At 51.3% G+C, this 23,922-nt stretch overlaps 1 protein-coding gene across 1 annotated transcript in view; it reads left to right on the forward strand.

Annotated features, from left to right (window-relative positions):
• The first annotated feature begins 383 nt into the window (after nt 1-383).
• The window catches only part of ITGA9 (integrin subunit alpha 9), a 354,182-nt gene continuing 330,643 nt past the window's right edge, over nt 384-23,922 (forward strand). The window contains exon 1 of the mRNA XM_020979532.2: nt 384-1,021. Coding sequence (XP_020835191.1) covers nt 834-1,021 — 188 coding nt within the window. The 5' untranslated portion in view covers nt 384-833. The remainder of the gene's footprint in view (nt 1,022-23,922) is intronic.

Consider the following 23,922-nt stretch of genomic DNA (forward strand, 5'->3'; position numbering starts at 1 on the left):
GGGACATTCCTGGGGTCTGGGACTTTTGGGGGGCCTTTTTGTACTTCCAGCCATATGGAAGAGGGGTGCCTGCGGCTGGAAAGCGCTTGGGGAGGGAAAAGGCCTGTCCTAGGAGGGTCGAGGGAGGCTTCCCTGGGCCAGAACTCAGGTCCCGCCCCAGGTACTGATCCGACAGGGCCCCCCCCCCCCCCCGCCTCCCCTCCCCAGACCTTATCTCCCCCTGGGGTCAAGCCGGCAGGGCGCGGCCATGGCCCGCAGGGGGCACTGTGGCTCAGGCTTTGTGGCTGGACTGGCCGGCCGGGCGGCCCCCCCCCCCTCAGCCCCTGCGGGGGGTGGGGTGGGGGGGCGGGAGGCGGGAGGTGGGAGGCTCGTAGGCAGGCAGCGGCCAGAGAGCTCCGGAGAGCGCAGAGTCCGCTGTCGAGCTCCACTGGGGAGATCGCCGACCTGGGCTGGGGCTTCCTCTTCAGGACCGAGGGACACTCCTACCTGCGCCCCCCTCCCCAGAACCCTGCCGCCCACCCCCACGGCTCAGGGGGCGCTCGTGGGCGCGCGCGCGCGCGCACACACACACACACACACACACACACACGCGCGCGCGCGCGCGCGCGCTCATACATACATACATACCCACACACAGGCACACACGCGCTCACACTCAGCCATAGCCGCACGCCTAGAGCGATCACCCCTTCAGCCCCAGCCTAGACCAGCCCGGCCCAGCCCGGTCCGAAGCGGGTGCGTGCACCGGGTGGCCGCCCGGCAGGACAGACGCGGGGAAGGAGGCTTACTCGCCTGGGATACCCGGGCTCTGGCTCGGGAGCGGGGGCTGCGGGATGCGGGCTGGCGTCCGCTGGAGCCCCGGGGGTCTACGGGCACTGCTCGCGGCGCTCGGGGCGGCGGCGCTGGCGCTCGGGGCGTCCGCCTATAATCTGGCCCCGGAGCACGCCGTGCTCTACCAGGGGCCCGCCGGCTCCTTCTTCGGCTACGCGGTGCTGGAGCACTTCTACGACAACACCCGCTGGTGAGTACCCCCAGATCCCTGCACCCCCCGAGTCCCGATCGGGCTGCGGGCCGCCTTCCCTCCATCCTACGGACCGCCCCATCCTGCCCCAGGAGCCTTCGCCCCGCAGCTGCCCCCCATTCCGTAGCCTGCCCCATAGTGCCCCCACCGTCCCTCACCTCGAAGCCCCCCATCACACCCCAGCCACCTCCCGCCTCCAAGCCAGGCTCAGTCCCAGCCTCCGAGAGGAGCCTGAAGCCACGGCAGGGCGGCCTCCCCTGGCTGGAGATTTAAATGTTTGCACTCCCCAGCCCCTGTTCTCCCTTCCGAACCGGTCTGGAGAGGGGCTGGTACGGATCTGCGAGGGTGGGACTGAGGGCGGTAGGGCGCTGGAGGCCCCTGGCCCGGGACGGAGTTCCGTTCTCGCCAGTTGATGCGGGCCTGGGAGGAGGCTGACAGCCCCCATTTCCCTACTAGGCCCGGCAAGCAAACTTTCCGGGAAAGGCGGCCCCCCTCCCTTCCTGTCCCCCCTTAGTGCCAAAGCTGGCCAGAGTCCTTCCCCCCGGCCAGGGCCAGGGACTTGATGGTAGAGAGACAGCCCCAGCGCAGGGAAAACTTCCTAAGAGTCAGCCCACTACACCAGCGGAAGGGCAGCCTGGAGGTGGGGAGGCCGGGGCTCTCTCTCCCTGAGAGGATCAGCCGGCAGAGGCTGACAGAGCCCCTGGCCCTAGATCTGGAGCTGGAAGTCAAAGGCTCCTTATCTGAGGGAGGAGGCTTAAGGGAGCTCTCCAGATCAGCGGGGAATTCGGAGGACCCTAGATCGAGAGGGGAGGGACTTTAGACTACATTGAGTCCAGCCCCTTCATTTTACAGAGGGAGAAACTGAGGCCCAGTCAGGTTGAGTGCCTTACCCAGGGTCACACAGCTAGTGTCTCCGGTGGGATTTGAACTGAGATTTTGTAGAGGGGATGCTCCTTCAGGTAGGGGTCAGGCTAGAATGTGTCTGGGGTCCCTTCCCACTCCTATTCCTTCTCATTGTTCTCCCGGTCCTCCCTGGGTGCCTTGTGTTGCTGGGTTGACAGATGTGACCCCTAAAGTCTTTTGGGTTTGTTTCTTGAGCTTGGAGCATCTCCTTCTGTCCTCCTGACTCTCCAAAGAGGCTGACTCCTTTTGTCAGGCGGGGTGATTTGAATCCCAGGCACGGACCAGGTCGGAGCCCACAACCCCTCAAAGACAAGGAAGTCCATCCTGCCAGGGGAGGCCAGCTTGGAGAAAGCCCTGCTGTCTGGAAGGGGCCCTTAAGTCCCAACCTATCACAGCCCTTTGGTGCTGCAGGGAAGGCAGGGCTGCTATCAGGGGCAGAGAGATTAACTAGGCTGAGGCCAGCCAAGGGAGTGGGTGTTTGTGAAGGGTCAGGGGCTTCCCAGAGATCCCAGGGAAGGTAAGGAGGGTCTTGTAGAACCCAGCATCAGGAGAATCATAGCATTTCCACGCTGGACGGGACTTTAGGGCAGAGCCTACTTCTCTGTAGGGGAATGAGCCTGTGAGCCTTCTCCCCAAATCTGGAAGAACATCGGAGACCATGTCCTCATACATCCAGACTGGAGCTTGCTCACCTCTCCAGTCTCCCAGCATTCCAGCCTTTGCTTCAAGGGGAGTGCAGGGTGGGGCAGTAGGTAGCCTGCTGCCTTCTGGGCTGCCCGTTCCACTTTGGGCCTTTCCCAATAGTTAGGAACCTTTTTTTTTTTTTGTGCCAGCTCACCCAGCTGTCTCTTTGGGACTCTCAGCCATTGCTTCTCATTTTCCTGTCTGGACCCAAGCAGAACCAGGCTAGTTCCTCTCTCATGTGACAGATAGTTGGATGAGCCATTTAACTCTTGAAGACTGTCTTCATAACCTCCCTCCCTGGAGCTTTTCTCCTGCAGGCTCAATGTTCTTAGTTGCTCCCACCAGTTTTTTGTGGGATTGGCAGAGTCCAGCCCCCTCACCCTCTGGATCCCCCTTCTCTGGTTCAGAGCTAAATTCATCTGCCAGGTGAGGCCCGACCAGAGCAGAGAACAGCAGAGCCTGGCCTCTCCTTTTTCCTCCTCCTGGCTCCTACGATCCTCTTTGGAACGAGCTGGGAAGGGCAAGGGAAGGGGAGACACTGCGGGCTAACAGTCAGCTGGTGGTCCAGTAACCCTCCCAGCTCTTTCTCATGTGGTCCACTATTAGCTGTACCTTCCTCTCCCCCACTTTGTATGTGTGAAGTTGGGTTTTGACCCCACTTGTAAGACTTTCCATTATGTCTAGTTAAATTTACCTTGCTCTTGTGTGGCACTGGCCTCGCCCAGCAAGTCTCAAAGGGCATCCCTGAGACCCATTCAAGAGGTCTATAAGATCCAAAGTATTTTCATCATAATACTAAGACATGTTAATTTCTAATATAATGAATATTGATAGGTACAACCCACGGAAACGAAAGTTCCCTGAGGAGGATTCCTCAGTCATTTTTAGCAGTCCTGAGACCATAACGTTTGAGACCTGTGGGCCTGGCCTGCTGAGGTATTGCTGGAGTCTGCTCATCAGCACCTGATGATCCCATCCCGTCTGCACCATCTGCAGCTGGGACAGATGTGACTTCCAGGTTCCCATCCAAGTCACTGATACATGGAGAGAAGGGCTGCAGCTGAGACTGTTCCTGGGGACACCTTGGGTCGGGATCCGCATGTGCCCCTCAGGCTCTGCCGACCAGCAGGTGGCCATAAAGGCTGTTTAAAGCCCCACCTGTTGAGTTGCCAAGCCTCCTGAAGGGCAGAGAACCAGGAAGAAGCCCAGCGAAGCAAAGAGCAGCAAACCTGGTTCCTCCTGGACAATCCTGGGCAAGAGGAGACTTGGGAGGCTTCTTGAAGCACTGGCTTCTGCCCTGCAGTCCTTCCTGGTTAGAGTCCAGCAGGGAGGCACCTGGGGCTTTGCCTGCTCCTTCTTTGGGGCCCCTGGAGAGTCCCCCTTTTGGCAGCCAGACCTCTGCGTAGAATAGATAGCATGGCACAGGGGCTGTGTGACTCAGAGTGAGTCACTTAACTCCTCTGAGCCCCATTTTTCTGTAAAATGGGGGTGATAATACCTGTATTCTTCACCTCACAGGGGAGTTGTGAGGATAAAATGCACCTAAAATACTTTGCAAACCTTGAGAGGCCACTTGGAGTCAGAAAGAACAGGGGTCAAATGCCAGCTCTGCCAAATACTGCTCATGTGACCTAGGCCAAGTCCCTTGACCTCTAAGTTCTCCCGGAAGCGCTCTAAGACTCCAAGGAGTGGCAGGAGCCAGCCTGCTTCGGGAGAGAGCGCTTCCTCCTTGGGAGCTCCTCAGCTGAGGCAGCACCTCTGCCCAGGCTTCAGGAGAAACCCACTGGCCTTATTCACCATCATCCCCGGGACAAAGGGATGTGGTCTGAATTGGATGCAGGCTGATAGAACGAGTTGGTTTGGAGAACTGAGGCTTCCAATATTCTTGGGAGAAGAAGGGTTGTGTAGATGGCGAGAGAATTGACAGAGCTGCTGCGTCCTGAGGCAGAAGGCCCGGGCCCAGCGGGACCAATTTCCAGCTCTTCTGTCCAATTCTACACGCCCTGGGCCTCGGCCATGTGCTGGTTGGCTCTGAATGAGGCAGCCTCTGGGTTTGCCCACCCAGCCCATTAGCCTGTTAGGTCCTTTGTCTTCTTCTAATGAGACTGTCTGTCTGTTGCCTAGTCTCTGGTGTGTGTGTGTGTGTGTGTGTGTGTGTGTGTGTGTGTATGTTTATTTGGGCTTTGGATCTGTTAAATGGAAAACAGCACTCAGGTAGGAGACCATTCCTCCATCCTCGAGTGTGGCATGCTATCCTTGACCCAGGCTCCCAAATGGGTGACTCTAGAGGCTGCAGTTGTCCTATGTGTTTGAGAATGAAATAGCAGAGCACCTAGGCATGAAGGGTAGACTAGATAGAGGGCTGGGCTGGGGGTTCAAATCCTGCCTCAGGGCTTTGCTAGCTGTGTGACCTAAATAAAGTACTTCACCCCTTTTAGGCTCAGTTCTTCATCTGTAAAATTGGGGTGATGATAGCAGCAAGGTTGTTAGTCAGTCAGTCAATCAACACACATTTATTAAGTGTCTACTATGTGCCAGGCACTGTGCAAAAGCAGTCCCTGCCCTCAAAGAGCTGCCGATGCAATTGAGAACAGCATTCCAGGCTTGAGGGACTGCCGGGGAAAATGTTCAGATTCAGGCAAGGAACATGGAGGAAGCCGGTGTCACCAAATAAAAGAATGCATGGTGGCAGTGGCCAGGGAGGGGTAAGAAGACTGGGAAAGTGTGTGTTTGTAGGGGCAGGTTCTAAGAGGTTTTGAGCCTGGAGGTAATAGGGAGCCACTGGAGTTGATTGATGGGACGGAGGGGACATGATCAGCTTTGGGCTTTTGGGAGGTCAGCCTGGAGTAGGGAGGGAAGACCCAGCCCATAGAAACCATGTTGCGGTTGGCCCAGCAGTCCCCAAACCAGCCCTTCAAGAGGCTGTCCCATTTGCTTCTTTCAGAAAGCCCATCCAGAAGGACCTCCTCATATTGTCTTTTATCTTGTCCAGTAGACCGACTGCTTCTTGAAGGCAGGAATTACTCCATTTAGATTTCATATTCTCAGAGCCTCGAACGACAAACGGCATATTTAAAAATGCTTGTTGACCGATTCACACATTTTAAAAGTTTGGTATAAATGTCAACTCCTTTTTAATATTAGGAGTCAGATTCAAGATCCCCCTGCCCCCTTTTGCCTGAAGCTGGGCTGGTATTGCTCCAAAGATTCATAGAAATCGAATAGGAAGATAGTCAAGTGCCATCATAACTTGACTTGCCATGACACAGTTTCAGATAGGCCACAGGTTAAATTGTGTCCCTGAGGTGGAGCAGTGAGGGTATGGTAAAGCCCTAATATAATGTGGCTAACCAGTAATGCAACTGTTCGTCCCTATTCCCCCCAGCAGGGTATAATGAAGATGGGGTATCGGCCTACTGGGACACACGCACGTATGGGAATGACTGACCAATCTCGTACATTTCCACTGGGCCAAGTCTGTAGTTTCCAGGGGCCTGATCTTACTAACTATCTAACTAACTCTTTTACTCTGTACACAATCCATGGGATTTAAATGATCCTCTCCTTTTCCTTGCTCACTTAACCCCACTATAATCTCTCTTTAATCAATTATTGTCTCACTTTTATTTTCACTGATTTTGGCTGGCTAAATTTTGACGTGAAGGGAGTCAGCAGGCAAAAAGTCTCATTAGAAGAAGAGGGATCAGCAAAGCCCTAATAAGTGAATGGGTGAATCCAGAGTCTGCCCATCCCAGAGCCAACCACCACGTAGAGCAGGCCCAGTCCTCAGGGAATGGGTCATCCCGTCCAACCTTGTTTGAGAAAAGTGGTGAAGACCTGGGGAGAAGAAAGGAGAGCATTGCATTTTTAAAGAAAGACAATGTTTTTCATAATTTTATAGTGATAACATTCTCTTCTTCATGTCTATTGCTTTCCTCCCTTTGAGCACCAAGATTCCACCGTTGCTTCTAAACTTAGTACCTCATAGTTGGAGTGAAACTGCCGCTCTTTGCCTGGCTAGCCTTTCCACATAAGAGTTGAGGGGTATGTGTGTATGCATGAGACATAGAGGACCGCCCCGGAATAGGCAGAAACCAAAGGAAGGCGGCCTGCTAGATCAGATTCATGATCTATTTACTTAGAATTAGTATGGTATAGTGGGGGGAACCCTGGACTTGGGGTTTGAACCTCGACTCACCAGCTGTGTGACTGTGGGGAAATCACTTAACCTCTCTGATCTCCAGTATCCTCATCTGTAAAACAGGGGCAATGGTATCTAGACTTCTTACTTCCCACAGTTGTTGTGAGGATCAGATGGAATGGATGAGTGTAAAGTACTGTGACAAATCCTAAAGCCTGTATAAAGTCAGCTCTTATTATGATGAGATCCTAGGATCTTAGCTTTGGAGCTGAAAGGGACCTGGCCATTAAGTGCAAGGTGAGATTTGAATCCAAGGCCAGTGCCCTCTCCGCCAGGCTATACTACCCTTCCAGCAATATCATCATAATCTCACATTTCATGTGGTTTTTGATGGAATTCAGGGACCAGTCATTCTCCTGGGACACCACTGCTCTTCATTCGTATTTAATAACCTACAGATGATTTTTGTACAATTTGATAGAAGAAATCGGCGGGCGGCTCATCTCCAGTAGAATCACTGAGAGCCTCCTTTGTACGGCTTTGGAAGCAGACAGGAGGATGGGGATGGAATTCGCCTCATCCAGTTCCCTCATGACTTTCCTCTCAGGCCTCGCTATTTTCAAACGCTTTCCCTTCCTGGTAGTTTGGTGAGGACGAGTATTCAGTATGGCGACAGCCACGAACGGCTTTGTCCTTAAGACTTCATAGATCGATGTTATGTAATTGTGGGCAATAGTTTGGTCTGTGGTCACGCTCTGGTTCCAGCAGAGTTTATCGATGGAGTTTTCCAGGGGGTTTTTGTGTCTGTATTTGTAGGATGGGAATGGGTCAGGCATCAGTCCATGAAAGATACTAGCTCATGAGGCATCGTTGTCCTTTTCAAGTCATGCTTTTAGTTATGAGGTAGCTGTGATATTTTTGCAACCAGCAGGGATATGTTTATTAATATTATTACTGTTATTATTATCACCATACCTAATTGTGGCCCTCCACAAGCCAAGGAGATACCATATCCATAACTCAGAGAATCCTAAGTCTTCCATGTTCCGTCCCAGATTTAGAAGGCTGGCTACAGGAAAGCCGCCCCGCTGGTAACCTGTCCTGGGTCTGGGGAGCCCCAGTATGGTCTAAGACGTAGTGATGAGGGTACAGTAGAGAACTGATTTTGGGGGGAGGAGAGTCTCGACTTGTGAGTTCATAGATTTAAGGCACTTCTGGTGAAAAAGCTTCTTCTGTCCATGTAGGTTTTCACCTGCTGTATAACTAGGATTCTAGAGAGGTGCCTTGAGGGCAGGGAGAGGTTTGGGGACATATGCAGGGTCACACAGCCTGTGGCGGAAGTGAGACTTGCTCCTGATTCTGAGACTCCCTGACGTAACGTGGCCGACCCATGGCACGCCCACGCCCCGCTAGGGCGTAGATAAGACATCGTCTGGATCTGATGCAGGATAGCATCTAGCGAGGACGTGTGGGATGATGGCAAGAGGCTGCCTTGGGAGCCTGAGGGCCTGGGTTTGAATCTCCGCTCTGCCACTCATTTCATTTTGGGCAGGTCACTTAAATTCCCTCAGCTTCAGTTTCTGCTTTTGTAAAATAGATGCTTTTGCAGTACCTTCCCCCTTTAGATCTATGGTCACTTCTCTCTGGGCCTCAGTTTCCTCATCTGTCAAGTGAGGGAGTTGGAAAGACAGTCTCTGAGATGCCTTCCCATGCTTCGGTGGAATGAACACTCTCTGTGGAGTCAAAAGACCAGGGTTCAAATTCTGCCTCTGATGCTGACTCCTGTGTGACCTTGGACAAGTCCCCCCTAACATCTTGGGCCTCAGTTTTGTTATCTGTAACATGTGGGGTGGGACTGGATGCCCCTTCATTTTTCTTTAGCTTTAGGTCTGAGATCCTTCAAGCTGACGTCTTGTGAGGAGCCTTGTTTTCTGCCCGAGCACGGGGACTGAGTGACCTCTGAGATCCTGTCATTCTGCCGGAATATGAGACTAATTCTCACTATTGTGTTGATGTCAGCGTGAACCAGATGCTGAAGGGGCCAGGTTCCCTGTTCTTTGGTGCCTTGGAGCACCCTTCTCGGCACAGACCCGCCCGTTCCTTCTTACTGCCTTGTCCCGGAGGCTCCTGGCTAGCGCTCTTTCGTTGGGAGCAGGGCCCCAGATGCCAGCCGCCTCGGACAAAAGACCGCTGTGTCTGTCGCCCTTGACACGGAAGAGTTACTCAGCTGCTGATCTGGGAATGATAAAACCCAGTCATATAAATAAAGGGGCCCAGGCCAGCTTCCAGCCCTCGAAAATGAATTTCTTTCACACCCTTTGCGTTCGGAAGGAGTTGGGTGATGACCCAGCTGCCTTCCTCCCTGGCGGCTCGCTTCCTCATGTCTGGGGCTGTCTGGCGATCTCAGCACTCGGGCTGGAAGGAAGCACAGAGGTTACCCAGGCCAGCCCTGTTTGAGGAACCAAGCTGGTGCCTGGAAGTGGGAGGCAGGGAAACCCTGCCCTTAAATTGTGTCAAGGGTGTCTGATCAACCAGGGAGGGGGCGACTGAATAGCCTTCATTGGTTCTGATGCTGGGAACACTGACCCAGAAACCCCAGAAGAATGAAGGAAGGGCATTCTGAGGAGCCCCAAACCAGATGCAAGTGAGAGAAAAGAAAGCAACCTGCCATACCTTGGAGTATTGAAATTGAGCTCTCTCAGTTTGCTTTTCTTGGACAGTAAAATGAGCCAGGCCTCTCTTGTTCTGGGGAGTCAGCCTTTTTTTTTTCTTTTTGCTAGGCTGGTTGGGTGTGGTGCCAGGAGAAGGGAAGGTGCTTGAACCAGAGCCGTAGCCCTTAGGGATGCTCCTACTCAGCTCTGGGAAGTGGGAGGAATTCTGAATTTGGAGCTTGGGGACCTGGGTTCAAATCCTGACTTCCATGTTCTACCCAGTGTGACCTTAGGGCCTAGGTCCTACTCTGTATAATGAGGAGTTGCTCCACTGATCTCTATGGTCCCTTCATGCCCTCAGGAAACTCTCAGTGTCAGAAATGGGGAGTGAAGGCATGGTACTCTTGCCTAGAGTTGGTGCCTCCAAGTGACGTGGGAGGTAACTGGTGATCTACAGATCAGCCAGCCAGTGAGCTTTTATTAAACACCTCAGTGCTGAGGATACCAAGGTAGACAAAAGGGGCAGCTAGGTGGCACAGCGGATGGAGCACCGGCCCTGAAGTCAGGAGGACCTGAGTTCAAATCCAACCTCAGACCAAACACTTACTAGCTGTGTGACCCTGGGCAAGTCACTTAACCTCGATTGCCTAAAAAACAAAAACAAAGGTAGACAAAAATATGGTCCCAGCACGGACAGAATCAGTAGGAAATGATGAACAGAGGGAAGGCTATCGCAGCATTACGGAGGGTTGGGGAAGCTTCTTGTCGAGGGTCAAGGGCTGGTTCAGTTTTGTCTTTATGTCCTCAGGGCCTGGCACAAAGCAGGTACTTAAAAATACTGGTTGACCGATTCCTGATTGTCTGATTCCTCCAGCCTGTAATTACTTTTAATACATCTTTTGTTTGCTTCTCTGTGTATGAATTCTCTCTCCCTGCTTCTGTGTGCTGCTTTCTTCTCCCACAGGGTTTCAACTCTTGGAAAGTGGGGATTATTTCTTTCTCTTCTCTGTATCTGCTCTGGCTCTTCCTAAGATGGTTCCTGGCACATGGGAGCCGTTTAACAAACGTTTGTTGGATTGAATTGACTCGTGACTCCTGGTCCCAGGAGAGTCCTGCTTTCAACTTTATTGACATCTCCCCCAGTGCTCAGAAAGGCTGCTGAGCTTTATGTGGGGTGGAAGGGAGGCATTATCTCCTTTGACAGCAGAATGCAAATGTTTTAGTTTTCTCATTCAAACCTCTGGTCATCTCCATTATAATCAGACATAAAATAAGGAAGATTTGATGGCCGCTCTTTCAAGCGTCTCTCGAGGGTTCCGGGTAGGGATGCTGGCGGCTCAGGGACAGCTGAGGCTGAGCCCCACCCCAGGCCCCCAGGTGAGGGAATCCTAATGCTTCTCCTGCCCCTCTTTTCCCCTTCCTCTCCCCAACTGCCCACTCCCTCTGGGCAGCTTGTTCGGTTGGAATTCCACAGGATGGAGGACAGCAGTGTGGAGGATTTGACTAGCAACATTGTGGTCAGTGCATCAAGGAAACCCCTCGTCCCCAGCTATGTCACTTAGCAGAGAAACAAAACTCCCTTTTTCTTGGAGAGTGATGAGCTTCTGGAGGCGGGCCAAAGCTAGCTCCTTCCTCTCTTGGTGACCCTCCCACCTTCACTCTCCTTCACTCCTGGCCCTCTGCAGGCATAAGGAGGTCGGGGGGCTGCCTCTGTGTCCTGGCCAACCTCGGGGGTCACTTCGTGAAGTGTATTGATGTTGGTGGGGGTAGAGGGAAGCAGGAGGAATGCAGGCTCCAGGAGGGCAGGGGCTGTCTCACGGTGGTCTTTGTATCTGTCCCCAACATCTAGGGCAGCACTGGGCACAGAGTAGGTACTTCATGTGTCTTTGGAATAAAAAAGCTTCTGGAATTTAGTTAGCAGCAGATTTCTGGTTTCATTCTCTTGAGACTTTTTTTTTTTGTAATGGAATAATTTCCTGTCTCACTGGGTTATGGTGAGGTCCAAATGAGATAATGTGTGTTAAGTGCTTTGCAAACTCAACGTTGCTGTTGTAAGTGCCAGCATCCATCTAATCCATCCATCCATCAATATGTCCCTCCACCCCTTCCTCCATCCCTCTCTCTATCCCTCCATTCTTTCTTACATCTCTCCCTCTCTCCCCCATCCCTCCATCCATTTTTCCATCCATATATCCCTCCCTCCATCCTTTCTCCCACCTTTCCCTCTCCCCTCTCTCCCCATCCCTTTGTCCATCCCTCTATCCTTTCTTCCATCTCTCTCTCCCTCCCTCCCTTCCTCCATCTGTGGAGGTGCTAGTTGAGTTTATACGACATTAATTACTCAATTTAGAGGAATGAGCCTGTAGACACTGGAATCTTCGTCAGGCTCCTGCATGGGCTTCTCTCTTAGAAGGGGCTGGCCATGATTGCCCAGCACTGGGATCTCTTCCTGGCCCCTTCCCCAGGGGCCCTTCTTCCCTTCGTGTCAGTGACGTGCCCAGGTCACCCCCATGGGAAGCATCAGAGGAGAGATTTGCACTCAGCTCCTAGCATAGAGCCTCCGCTCTGTGCCCTGCTGCTCATTTGGGCCAAAGGTGGAGTAGGAAATGCCATTCCGCAGTTGTTAAGTGCCTGCTGTGTACTGTGAGGAGGGAGGCCCATGGCAGCCTCCTGGCTCTGGTCCCTCTGCTGCTCCTGCCCCCAGGGGCTGTCTTTGCTTCTTCCCAGATCCCACTGATTCTTGGTTTAAAAGTAATTGATGTTATGTGGGCTGATGGCTAGTTGCTTTGGAGGCTGGGAGAAGACTATTTGGGGCCCCTGTTATGGGTGATGGCTTGAGGCTACATTTTCCAGCTCACCCACCGCTCTGCCGGACCTGGCCCTTTCTCTCCTTGACCATTTTTGTTGGTGGCGGGAGGAGGTTTGGTGGGCAGGCAATCTCGTTAGTGAAGGGAACGCCTGGGACAGGGACACTGGTGATTCAGATCATCAGAGGTCTGCTCAGTGTCTCACAGCTGGTAGGTGTCAGAGTCTGGCCTGGAGCCTTGGTCCTCCTAGACACTAACCACTGGACAACTCTGCCCCTTCTGCTGTGATGCGCCCCTAGTCCAGGACAGCCTTGGTACTGACAAGCCCCTCGGAGGATACTGCCACCCTGGATTGGCTCCTGGCTGAGCTGGGAGAAAAGAGGCTGTGGATTCGAATCCTCGTCCCCAGCTGAGTGACCTCGGGCAGGACCCTTTCATGCTCTGGGTCTCAGAGTTGTCTCCAAAACAAGGACTTGGCTTAGGTGGCCTCAGTTCCATTTTGGTTCCAGAATTCTATTGTTTCTTGATGATAACATCTGGACGCTGCTGCCTAGAACTGACCCCTGATAGGAATGACCTCTCCTGACCTATTTCCGCTGGGGCTCAGTCTAGAAAAGAGCTTACTCGCCTTTAGCATGTGATATGTGATCTTCCCAACCTTTCTCCCCATTTTACTTTCATGGGGGTATCTGGATTTCTGAGCCTTGAGCCACCTGGAGTTTGCTTTGGGCAGAGTGTGAAGCAGGGGGTGAGCTGCCCGCTTCTTGGGGAACCCAGATAAGCAGAGGCCCTTGGGCCAGAGTTCCCAAGCTAAGGGAAGGGGAGAGAGGAGGCTATCTGGGAGGAAGCTGCTTTGGAGTCCAACAGGGTGAGCTAAGGGGCTTTCTACAAGTATCCAGGAGCTTGAACTTCTCTCTTCTCATCAATTCTTAAAGGCCACTGGTTTCTTTCCCTGCCCTTTCCTCTCATCCCTCGGAAGGGGAGCATCAGGCCCAGTGCCACATTCTTCAAGGCCAACTGCTCTGGTATTTAAGAGTGACTGTGTTCCTAGTGGAGAGCTGAGGCTCTGAGAGGTAGGTGCGCATCTCACAGATGAGGAAACTGAGTCCCAGAGCGGGGAAAGAGTGGTGAAGAAACAGTGTTGTTCAGTGGCTAGGGTGCTCCTCTTGGAGTCAGGAAGACCTGGGTTCAAACCCTGCCTCAGATAATTTTAGCTGAATGACCATGGACAAGTCCCTCAACCTTAAGAAGCCTCGGTTGCTCATCTGTAAAGTGCAGGGGTTGGACTCAACCTTCAAGATACCTTCTAGTCCTAAATATTTGCTTCTATACATGACTTGTCCAGAGTCGCATAACTGGGAAGGGTTACAGGTGGGACTTGAACCCAGGGCTTCTTTGCTTTCTGGGTTTGAAACCTGGCTCTGTAACTAACTGTAATCTTGGGCAATAATGGTAATAATTACATTATTATTTAGTAATATGGTTGTTGTTGACTGAAATTTACGTATCACTTTACCACTGATTTACACTCTATCAATCTATAAGTCTGTCCATCTATTTATCTATCTACCTATCCATCCTTCATCCATCCATTTATCCATCCATCCATCTACCTATCCATCCATTCATCCATCTATCCATCCATCTATTTACCTGTCCGTTCAGCCATCTATGCATCCATCTATGCATCCGTCCATCCATCCATCCGTCCATCCATCCATCCATCCATCCATCCATCCATCCATCCATCCATCCATCCACTTATCTGTCCATCCATCCATCCATCCATCCACTTATCCGTCCATCCATCCATCCATCCATCCATCCATCCATCCCCATCCATCCATCCATCCATCCATCCATCCATCCATCCATCCATCTATCCATCCATCTATCCATCCACTTATCTGTCCATCCATCCATCCATCCATCCATCCATCCATCCATCCATCCATCTATCCATCCACTTATCTGTCCATCCATCCATCCATCCATCCATCCATCCATCCATCCATCCATCCATCCATCCATCCATCCATCCATCCACTTATCTGTCCATCCATCCATCCATCCATCCATCCATCCATCCATCCATCCATCCATCCATCCATCCATCCTGTCCATTCACCCATCCATTCTCCTGTCCATTCACCCATCCATCCATCCATCCATCCATCCATCCATCCATCCATCCATCCATCCATCTGCCCATCCATCCATCCATCTATCCATCCATCCATCCATCCATCCATCCAGGTATCTAGTGTGCACATAGTTATTTGCATGTTGTTTCCGCCATCATAGTAGGAACTCCTTGAGGGCAGGGCCTGTCGTGCCTTCCTCTGTACCCTCAGTACTTAGCACAGTGGCACATAGATCAATCAGTGCTTGTTGACTGGCTAGCTGACATTAGCTCCTTTGAGCCTCATAACACCCTGGTGAGGTAAGTGCTACTGGTATTATTATCCCCATTTTGCAGATGAGCAAACAGAGGAAACAGAGGGTGTAGTGACTTTCCCATAGTCACACATCTAGTAATTGTTAGAGATAGGATTGGCACCCAGGACTTTTGGGTTCCAAGCCTAGAGTTTTATCTATTGGGCCATGTTGCCTCTTGGGGGCATCCTCATGCCTTTGTGGTTTCCTGGGTATACACTGCCCTCCCATTTCTTCTTCTGCCTAGCTGGAATCTTCTGTCCTGTTTCATACTATAATGAGAGGAAGGTCCCGCCTCCATATCCATATATACCCTTGGTGTAGGCCTCCAACCAGCCGGGCAATGTCCCCAGGCATTGGGTGGTTGATCTCCAGGGCACCTGTGGTCGCCTGGCTTCCTTCATTCCCTCCCGTCCCTGCCTTGCCAACTCTCCTGCCAGGAGAAAGGCTGAGGGCAGCCCTCAGCTCTTCCTGGAGACTTCACTGTCTTTTCCCACTGGCTTCATCGGTGACTTCAGAGAAATGGAAAGTAGCCATTCTCATAAAAATGTTGGAGATTCTTACCTCAACATCAGTCATGGCCATTGGGTATATCACCTCCTCTTTGTCTTCTGTTGGTCCTTGTCTGACATCAGTTTAGGCCTCTCACCATCTTCAGCTGCTTTCAGCCTCAGCTTTCTCACCTATGAAATGGGGATAATAGTAGCACTTACCTCCTGGGGTTGTCATGAGGATCAAATGAGATTATATAAGTTGCACCCCTTAGACCACCATATAGATGCTAGCTATTGTTATTGGGATGGGAATTCCATAGGAGATCTGCTAAAGAGGGTCCAAATGTGCCTTGCCAACCTCAAACCTCTGGGAGTGTTCATGGGACTCACTTAACTGGGGCAAGTGATTCTATCTGAGTGTGTGACATCTAGTGCAGAGACTGGACTCAGGCCCAAGGCTGCTGGGATTTTTGGAGGGTTGGAGGGTGGAGTGAGGGAGGGGGAAGAAAGAGAGGAGGATGGGTGTGCTCAAAAGCAGAGATGTTGGCTGGGCCCTGAGAGGAGGCTTCCATGTTGTCACGTACCCTTGGGCTGCTGGGACTCTCTCGCTTAGTGGCAGACGGGTGCTTGGCACTTGGGTTTTTGTGTCATAGATACATTCACCACCCACTGTAGGCACAATGGGCCAGTTTCTAGAGGTCAATGTTTGGGTCTGTTCTTTCCCTTTGCTGAGGGCGCAGGTGGGCAGAGAGCCTACCGGGGTGGAGTTGTGCTGCTCAGCAACTGCTGGCATGGCAGGCCTGGTCACTAATGTCTTGGGCCCCGTTCCGTGTCATCAATTCCATCCATCACTTCTTTGTGAACCACACTTCCTGCCAGAGACAGTACTTTGGTTTCTGAACATTCTGTTTCTTGTGTGTCTTGGGGCAGGACAGGATTTTTAAGTGGCTGAGCAAAGTCAAACCGGCTCATTTGTTAATGAATAAAGAACATGAATGTCTGTGAGCCAGCCGTGGTGCCTGGACATAGAGTTAGCAGGAATCTGATTCAAGTCTTGCTTCTTCTTCTTTTTTTTTTGTTAGACAATGGGGTTAAGTGACTTGCCCAGGGTCACACAGTTAGGGTCACACAGCTAGTAAGTGTTATGTGTCTGAGGCTGGATTTGAACTCCGGTCCTCCTGACTCCAGGGCCGCAGTTCTATCCAGTGTGCCGCCTAGCTGTCCCTTCAAGCCTTGCTTCTGACACCTTCTCCACAACTCTCAGTGTTGACCTCTCAGGGCCCAGGCTGCTTTCCATAACCGAGAGTCACAGATGTATTATTGATCTGTATTGGTGGAGAGAGTTCCCATGCCGGGAGTGGCTTTGGGGTGCCTGGAATTCTCATTCCAGCTAAGAACTATGGAATCAGTGATTGGCAGAGGTGCCTAATAAATCCATATTTGCATTTTGAAAAGCTGTCCTTCCCTGTCACTGTCCTAATTGCTGACTCCCCCACGTGCATCTCCAACTGCCCAAATGAGTGTCCTGTAGACAACCTGAATTCAACCTGTTAAAACTGAACTCATTATCTCCCTCCTGCCCCAAAACCTTTTCTTTTTCTTGTCTTCCCTCTTAGTGTTGAGGGCACCATCATCCTAGCCCTCAGGCTCACAACCTAGGGGTCACCCTGGCCTCTTCACTCTCTCTCACCCCCACATCCAATATGGCGCCAAGGCCTGTTGACTTTCCCAGTGCAACCGCTTCTCTCCTCTGACTCTGCCCCCACCCTGGGACAGGCCCTTGTCACTTCAGATCTGGATTATGCTGGGGTGGGTTCGTGGGCTCTGCCTGCCTCTAGTCTCTCCCCTCTCCAGTCCATTACTTTATTCTTTTTTGGGGGGGGGGCTAGGCAATGTAGCTTGTTCGCATGCTCCCTCTTCCACTAGATTGTGAGCTCTCTGAGGGCAGGGGTGATCTTGTGCCTTTCTTCATATCCCCTGCACTTGGCACAGTGCCTGGCACACAGTAGGAGCTTAATAAATGTTTGCTGACTGACTAACCGACCTTAGGGAACACAAAGGCAGTGTCTGGACGTCCTTCCTCTGTAAGGGTGACAAGGTCAGACTGGATTACCTCAGTCACCTTCCTGCTCTTAAATCTCAGATCCTCCAATCCTAAATTGAGTTGGAAAGATCACAGTAATCCATGAGCATTTGTAGGGGCCTCAGTTTACTCATCCGTAAAATGAGGGGGTTGGCCTAGCTTCTGTGATTTCTAAGCAGGGTGAAAGAGGGCATGCCTTGAACATGACCCATGCTTCTCTCCCCCATTGTTAAGGGAATATTATAACTGATGTCTGTATATCACTTTGCAGGATATAAGACTCTTTATGTGTGGTCTTTTACTTGAGCTTGGCAGCAAACCTACTAGAGACAGGACAAGTATTTTCATTTCATTTTACAGATAAGGAAACTGAGGCACAGAGAGATTAGGTGGCTGGCCCAAGTAAATGTCAGTGGCCCAGATTTGAACCCAGGTTCTGGTCATTGGGCTACACTGCCTTGCAGGGCTGCGATGTTCAGGAACAGTGCCAAGTGGTAGCTTGGGGGTCAGTCAGCCAGGGAGTTGAGATACAATATGTTTTTCCTACAGAAAAGGACCCAGGGAGGTCCTCTGACCCCCCAGAGGCCCCGAGGTGACCCCTGATAACTAAAACCAGGGATTCCCTGGGGGAGATTGGGCTTTTGTAACAGCCAAGTGAATCTTGGGGTTTTTAAGCCCTCTTTGCTGACCTCTGCTCCTGCCTTCAATTTCCCTTTGGAGATTCCTGCCTGGCTATTTATGGGGAGGAATCTGGGGTCTTTGATCCTGGATTGAGTCTCAGCCTCTGAGACATCTGTCAGTTCATTGCCCTGGGGGAGTTGGGGTCTTTTTTCTTGTTTGTTCATTTCAGTCATGTCTGACTCTCTGTGACCTCATTTTGGGGTTTTCTTGGCAAAGATACTAGAGTGATTTTCCATTTCCTTCTCCAGCTCATTTTACAGATGAGGAAACTGAGGCCAACAGGGTGAAATGACTTGCCCAGGGTCATATAGCTAGGAAGTGTCTGCGGTTACCGTGCTGCCCAGCTGCCCCAGTTTTCTCTCTAGGAGTTCTGATTTGCTCGGACTCCACCTGTGTTTTGCCACCAGGCACCTGGACATGGCTTAGAGGCCTAGGTAGTGATGGTTTGCAGAACGTCACAGAAAACAGTGTCTCTGTCACTAGCAAGGAAAAAAAAGACTCAGCTGAAGCAAAGGGCCAGGGATTTGGGGAGCATAGTGCCAGGGCTCTGGAAGGCAGCTCAGAGGTCTCAAAGTGAACCCCTACTCAACCAATGGGAAACTGAGGTCCGCTAGATGGGTTGAGATTGGTTCCAGTAGAGGAAGGTTGGTAGCTCATGGAGCCTGGGAACGGCCTGCACTAAGGTCTTCAGTAACTCCTTTCTGGGGGATGCAGGGAAGGACCGACACCTTCAAGGATTGCCCTGGATGAGGAGGTCAAAAGTTCCCTGAGGGCAGGAATTATTGAACTTTTTCTTGGTGTCCCCAGAACTCAGCCTAGGCCTGGCCCACAGTAAACATAAATGCTTAATAAATGCTTGGTGAATTTAATGAAAGTGTGGATACATTGGAATGGGCACCAGTGCTGGAGGTGGGGGTATGCACACGGATGGAATTATGAATCCACTGAAGCAAGAAGTATAAAGTGTAAGAGGGAATAAGGAATAAACATGTTAAAGGGCCAGGGGAGATTTTTTGAGCATGTCCTAATGGGGTGGGATTGCTCTCTTTCAACTCTGAGATGGAGGAGAAACAAACCAGATGCCATCTCTTCAAGAGACCATCCTGACCTCGGGGTCATCTAATAGCTCCTTTCCTTTTGATCAGGCTGGCCATGGACCAGCTGAATTAGCTTCAGATAAGAGCCACTCATCATTTCTTCCAGTGCAAGCTGGGCCCTGGCCCAGATGAAGACCACTGCCAACATGTGGGTTAAGCCCTGGTTTTCTGGAAGCACGTGTAACCAGGCCCATCCACGAGGCTGCTACCCCCTATCGAGGCCATGCCCAACCCAGCCCTTAACCAAATGCCTGTATTTTACATAGCTTAGGCTTTTGGAAAAATCTCTCCTCCTTGCCAGTTGGGCTCGAATCAGGCACTGCTGTCAGAGCTCTGGGGCCTGAGGGCGAGGAGGGGAAGGGAGCTCTGTCTCCCACTTGAGCTTCCTAGCTCTGGCTTGGGCCGGGACCATTCGCTGGTGGTGAAACTGACCGAGGATGTGGGAAGGGGTGTTTGGGGCTTGGAAGGTGAGGTACATGGGAACTGCTTGGTGCTGACAGAGGTACCACCTCATGTTTCTGCCTTCTGCAGTCCATTCTTTGTGATCTTGTGGGAAAGACGGCTGCTTTGGAGGCCAAGCTGTGGGCTTGGGTTTGACTCCTCCCCTGAGACTTGCTAACCTTGGACAACAGTATTGTCGTTGCTGTTATTATTATCCTCATTATTACTGCTGATGCTTATGTGGCATTTTCAGATTCACAAAGTGCTCTACAGACATTAGCTCATTTGCTCTTAAAACCCTGGAGAGGTTGGTGTGATAGATTATTGTTATTTTTGGACAAAACCTATGATGGCACTAGCATGGGCTAGTTAGCGTTCTTAAACTTTCTAGAGTATACCTTCAGATTGGTAAAAGACTTCAGCATGTACCCTATATGTATGTATGCACCCACATACCTACATACATATATATACATTATATACATGAATGAATCAAGGAATGAAAGGGCATTAAAGTGCTTAGTATGTGCTAAGCACTATGTTAAGGATTACTTATCACTGGTACTACCATCCCAATGCTTATATATTATAAAAGTGGAAAGGGAAAAGGATTTGATAAAGATGAATTAATATTTGATCCTGGAGATAATACGGAGCTATTGGAATTCCTTGAGCACAGGAGTGACATGGTTAGGCTTACACTTAAGGAAAATCATTTTAGTCACTATATGGAGGATGGATGAGATGAGGTACTATTTGTAAAGTGCTCTGCAAACCTTGAGACACTATGTAGATACTAGTGATGATGATGGTGATGGTGATGGTGGTGATAATGATGATAATGATGGAATGGGGAGGGATGAGGCAGCGAGAAGAACATTTAGGAGCCTATTGTAATAGTCTAGGTGAAGAGACCTTGCTGGACCAGAATGGCTGTGCCAATGGAGAGGAGACCAGTGGAGGAGATGTGGAGTTGGCAGTGATGTGATTCAGCAGCTGATTGAGGGTTGTTGGGGGTGGGAGAATGAGGAATTGAGGAGGAAGGGCCTGAGGTTGTGGACCTGGGTGACTGGAAGGGTCACGGTGCCCTTGGAAGAGGGGTGGATTTGGGTGTGGTGTGCTGAGATGTGAGATCCGTCGTAAACCACCCATACGGGACTCTTGCTGTTCCACCCAAAGTAAAAAAGGGGAACTTTTTTTGACTCACCAGTCACAGTAAGTGGGGATGTTGGGGGAATGGTGGAATTTTCCTAATGCTGCCTGCACAGGTGTCTGGCTAGCCTTTAGATTATTACTGCCCTGAGAAGCTGTCCAGATTCAGCAGAGGAAGGGGGTTTTTGGAGTTTGTATAGTGGAAAGATAGGACAGGATCTGGGAGTATTGGGGGATAAGGGTAGATTGCTTCTGTTGGAGACAAACTCCATGATTGTCTGTCATGGGTAGAGTGGGATTTGATCCATTTTCTCCCCCTGTGATTAGTTAACACACACCTTGGGGCTGGACTTGGAGACCTAGGCATAGAAAACTCCCCAATGCAGATCAGCATCTACTCTTGGAAAGCACAGTCAGACGTGAGACTTGAACCTCCTTATTCTGAGGAGGGTGTCTCTCCCCATTGCCCCTCCATGCAGGTATTTATCATCCTCATTTTACAAGCGGAGACTCAAGCCCAGTGAGTGACTTGCCCAGGGTCTCTTAGCTAAGCGCCTGAGGTAGGATTCCAGCTCAGCTCTTCCTGACTCCAAGTCCAGGGCGCTGTCCACTTGGCCACATCGTGGCTAGTCAAGAAACTGAATCTCTGAGCATCAGTTCCTTCATCTGTAAAACGAAGGGTTTGGGTTAGGTGACCGCTGCTGTAATCCAGCCCCTTCCCATTCCGAATTCATCATCCCTCCTTCTGTCCATGATGTGTTCCCTCACCTTGTTTGTTTTTCTGGGGTGTTGGAATCACCTGAACAAATGAATGAAATGCCAGGAGGAGTTTGTACCATTTTACCTGGTGACAGATGTGCATCTGTGGGGGCACTTTGGGGGGATTCCCCCGAGCTCGCTCTCCAGTGTGAGACCCACTGTGTCAGATTCTGCTGCCTAGGCATGTCAAGCCATTAATTCCTCTCACTTGTGAAAACATTGCTGGCCTGACGGAGGGCTGCCCCCCCCTTTGTGATTCTAAGGGTTAGCCCGTGAGACAGAGGGGAAATGGATCCCTTCACGTGTCTTTCTTCTCGTTTTCATTTTGGTCCACACATCACTGTGCGTTTAAGTGAGATCAGGCCCGGGTGGTGGTCTGCGGGTGAGGGAGGCACTGGGGTTTGCCTGAGAAGGGCGCTGGCTTAGAACAGAGGTGATAATCCTGATTACTGACATTTATTGATTGTTTGAGAGTTTGCAAAGTACTTTACAGACGTGATCTCATTTGACAACCCTGGGAGGTAGGTCCGATAGGTATTGTTATCCCCATTTTACAGATGAGTAAACTGCATCTGGAAGAGGGAAAGTCATTTGCCTAGGGTGATGTCACTGCTAACTATTAGGTGGGTTGGTTGATTGTTATCCTTTGTGCTTGAAGAGGACCAAAATGACATCTGTGATGGGGTTGAGGGACAGCGTGTCGATCAGTTAAGGGCTGGGGGGTGGGAGTTGAACTTAGGTTTTCCTGACTCTGTGCCCTGAACTGTATCTACTGAGCTGCCTTGCCCCTCTCTATTCGATCCATGGCTTCTTTCCCTCTACCATGAAGCTGTGCAGCTCCTTACTCTTAGGGGTGGGGAAAGACCAGATGTAGGAAGTACCTTCCCAGTGAGAACCGGGAGGCCCGGCTTTTTGCCAGGTTCCCCGTATCCCCTGTGCCCAGGGCTCTCCAGGGATGGGATGGGGCAGGGTGGGAGGGCTAAACCAGCCAGGGGCATTCGGATGGGCAGCACTGGACGAAGCTGAGCTCCTGGTTCACCATGACTTTCTTTCTCATACTAGCGCGTAGTACACACACACACACTTGTGCATGTATGTGTATGTACATGAGTGTATATGTGTGTGAGCTGTAAGTCTGCAACACTGATACCCACACACGCTGCCCCCTTCCCCAGCACCCCACAGTGACAACAAAAGGGGATGTCCTTTGTCCGGGGCTACCAGCCCCTTTCCCAGTGCTCAGGCCCCCTCTGACCTCACCAAGTGATCTGTCCCTGCCAGCTCTGGCTCCTGCCTCCGTGCTGTGGCCCCCCGGACAGCCACCGTTCCATCTGCCACTAATCAGTGACACACCAGCAGCTTTTATTATCCAGCTCCTGCTCACCATCCCTGCAGAAATCCTGGGCCACGCCCCACTCTTCTGATCAGCATTGGTGGATAGAAATTTTGGGCTGCTAAACTGTGGGTGAGGGAGATGGGGAAAGCTGTTGTCTGCCTCATTCCCCCTCATTCTATTTTTCAGTTTACTGGCCCCCTTACTGTTCTTGGTATACAAGGCTCTGTCTCCCACCGCAGCGCCATTGCATGGGCTGTCCCTCATGCCCAGAACACCTTTTCTTTTTCACTTCTGCTTCTTGGAATCCTAACCTCCCTTCAAGGTTTCAATCCGAGTGCCATCCCCTGCAGTAGGATTTTTCTGACCTTCCTAGTCTTCGTTGCTCCCTTCCTGGTTACTGTTTTGTATTCATTTTCCGAGGTGCATATTCCCCCTCCCCCCAGTAGCATGGAAGCTCCTTGAGGGCAGGCGTTGTTTCTTGTTTTGGAGCCCAGCACATAGAAGGTGTTTATTGAGTCGAGTGAAGAATAACTGGGAGACCTGGGAGACCCGCACAAAGCAGTCTGCCTCTCTAGTTCAAGGTGTCTCAGTAAAAGAAGGAAGGAGTCACCTTTCCGAATGGGTCAGTGGGCACAAAAGCCTGCCCACCTGGGGCCCTCCACAACTCTGATGCCTGTGAAATGAGGCATTTAAACTGGACTGAGCTGGACACGAGGCTCTTGGAATGGAGATGTCCTGTGGTCCTCTTTTTGACCCCCGACACTCTGGGCAAGTCTTTTCTGCCTCACGGGCTCAGCTTTCCCTCTTGGGACAGTCCCTGCCACCACCGTCCCAAGTGGTCCTAGGAGCTCTTTGGGTTTACAAGGAGGGAAAGGATGCCGAGTTTGTTTTGTTTCCCTCTGCTTTATTGTCTGTGAATCATTCCATCACTGATATTCACCATGTCCTTAACTGCCGTTATAATGAAATGCAGCTGCCTCATCTCGGCTGCTTTTCCCCCTCGCTGTGGGTTGGGGGTGATTGGATTGTGGAGCATTGTTGGGGTAGGGAGCGTGGTGGGAAGGAAGGGGAAAGATAGCAGGCTTCCAGACCTTTCGGGGAGCTGGGCCAGAAGGAGAGAAGTCATCGAAAGGCAATCCACGGTCATCTCCTTTTGACTCTGGGCTGTGCTGCTCAGCCAATGTTCCTCCGCCATGTTTCTGTCAAGCCTCTGGGCCTCAGTTTCCTTATCTTTAA

This window comes from Phascolarctos cinereus, unplaced genomic scaffold, assembly GCF_003287225.1.
Source record: "Phascolarctos cinereus isolate Bilbo 61053 unplaced genomic scaffold, phaCin_HiC Scaffold_4;HRSCAF=312, whole genome shotgun sequence".
Lineage (NCBI taxonomy): Eukaryota > Metazoa > Chordata > Mammalia > Diprotodontia > Phascolarctidae > Phascolarctos > Phascolarctos cinereus.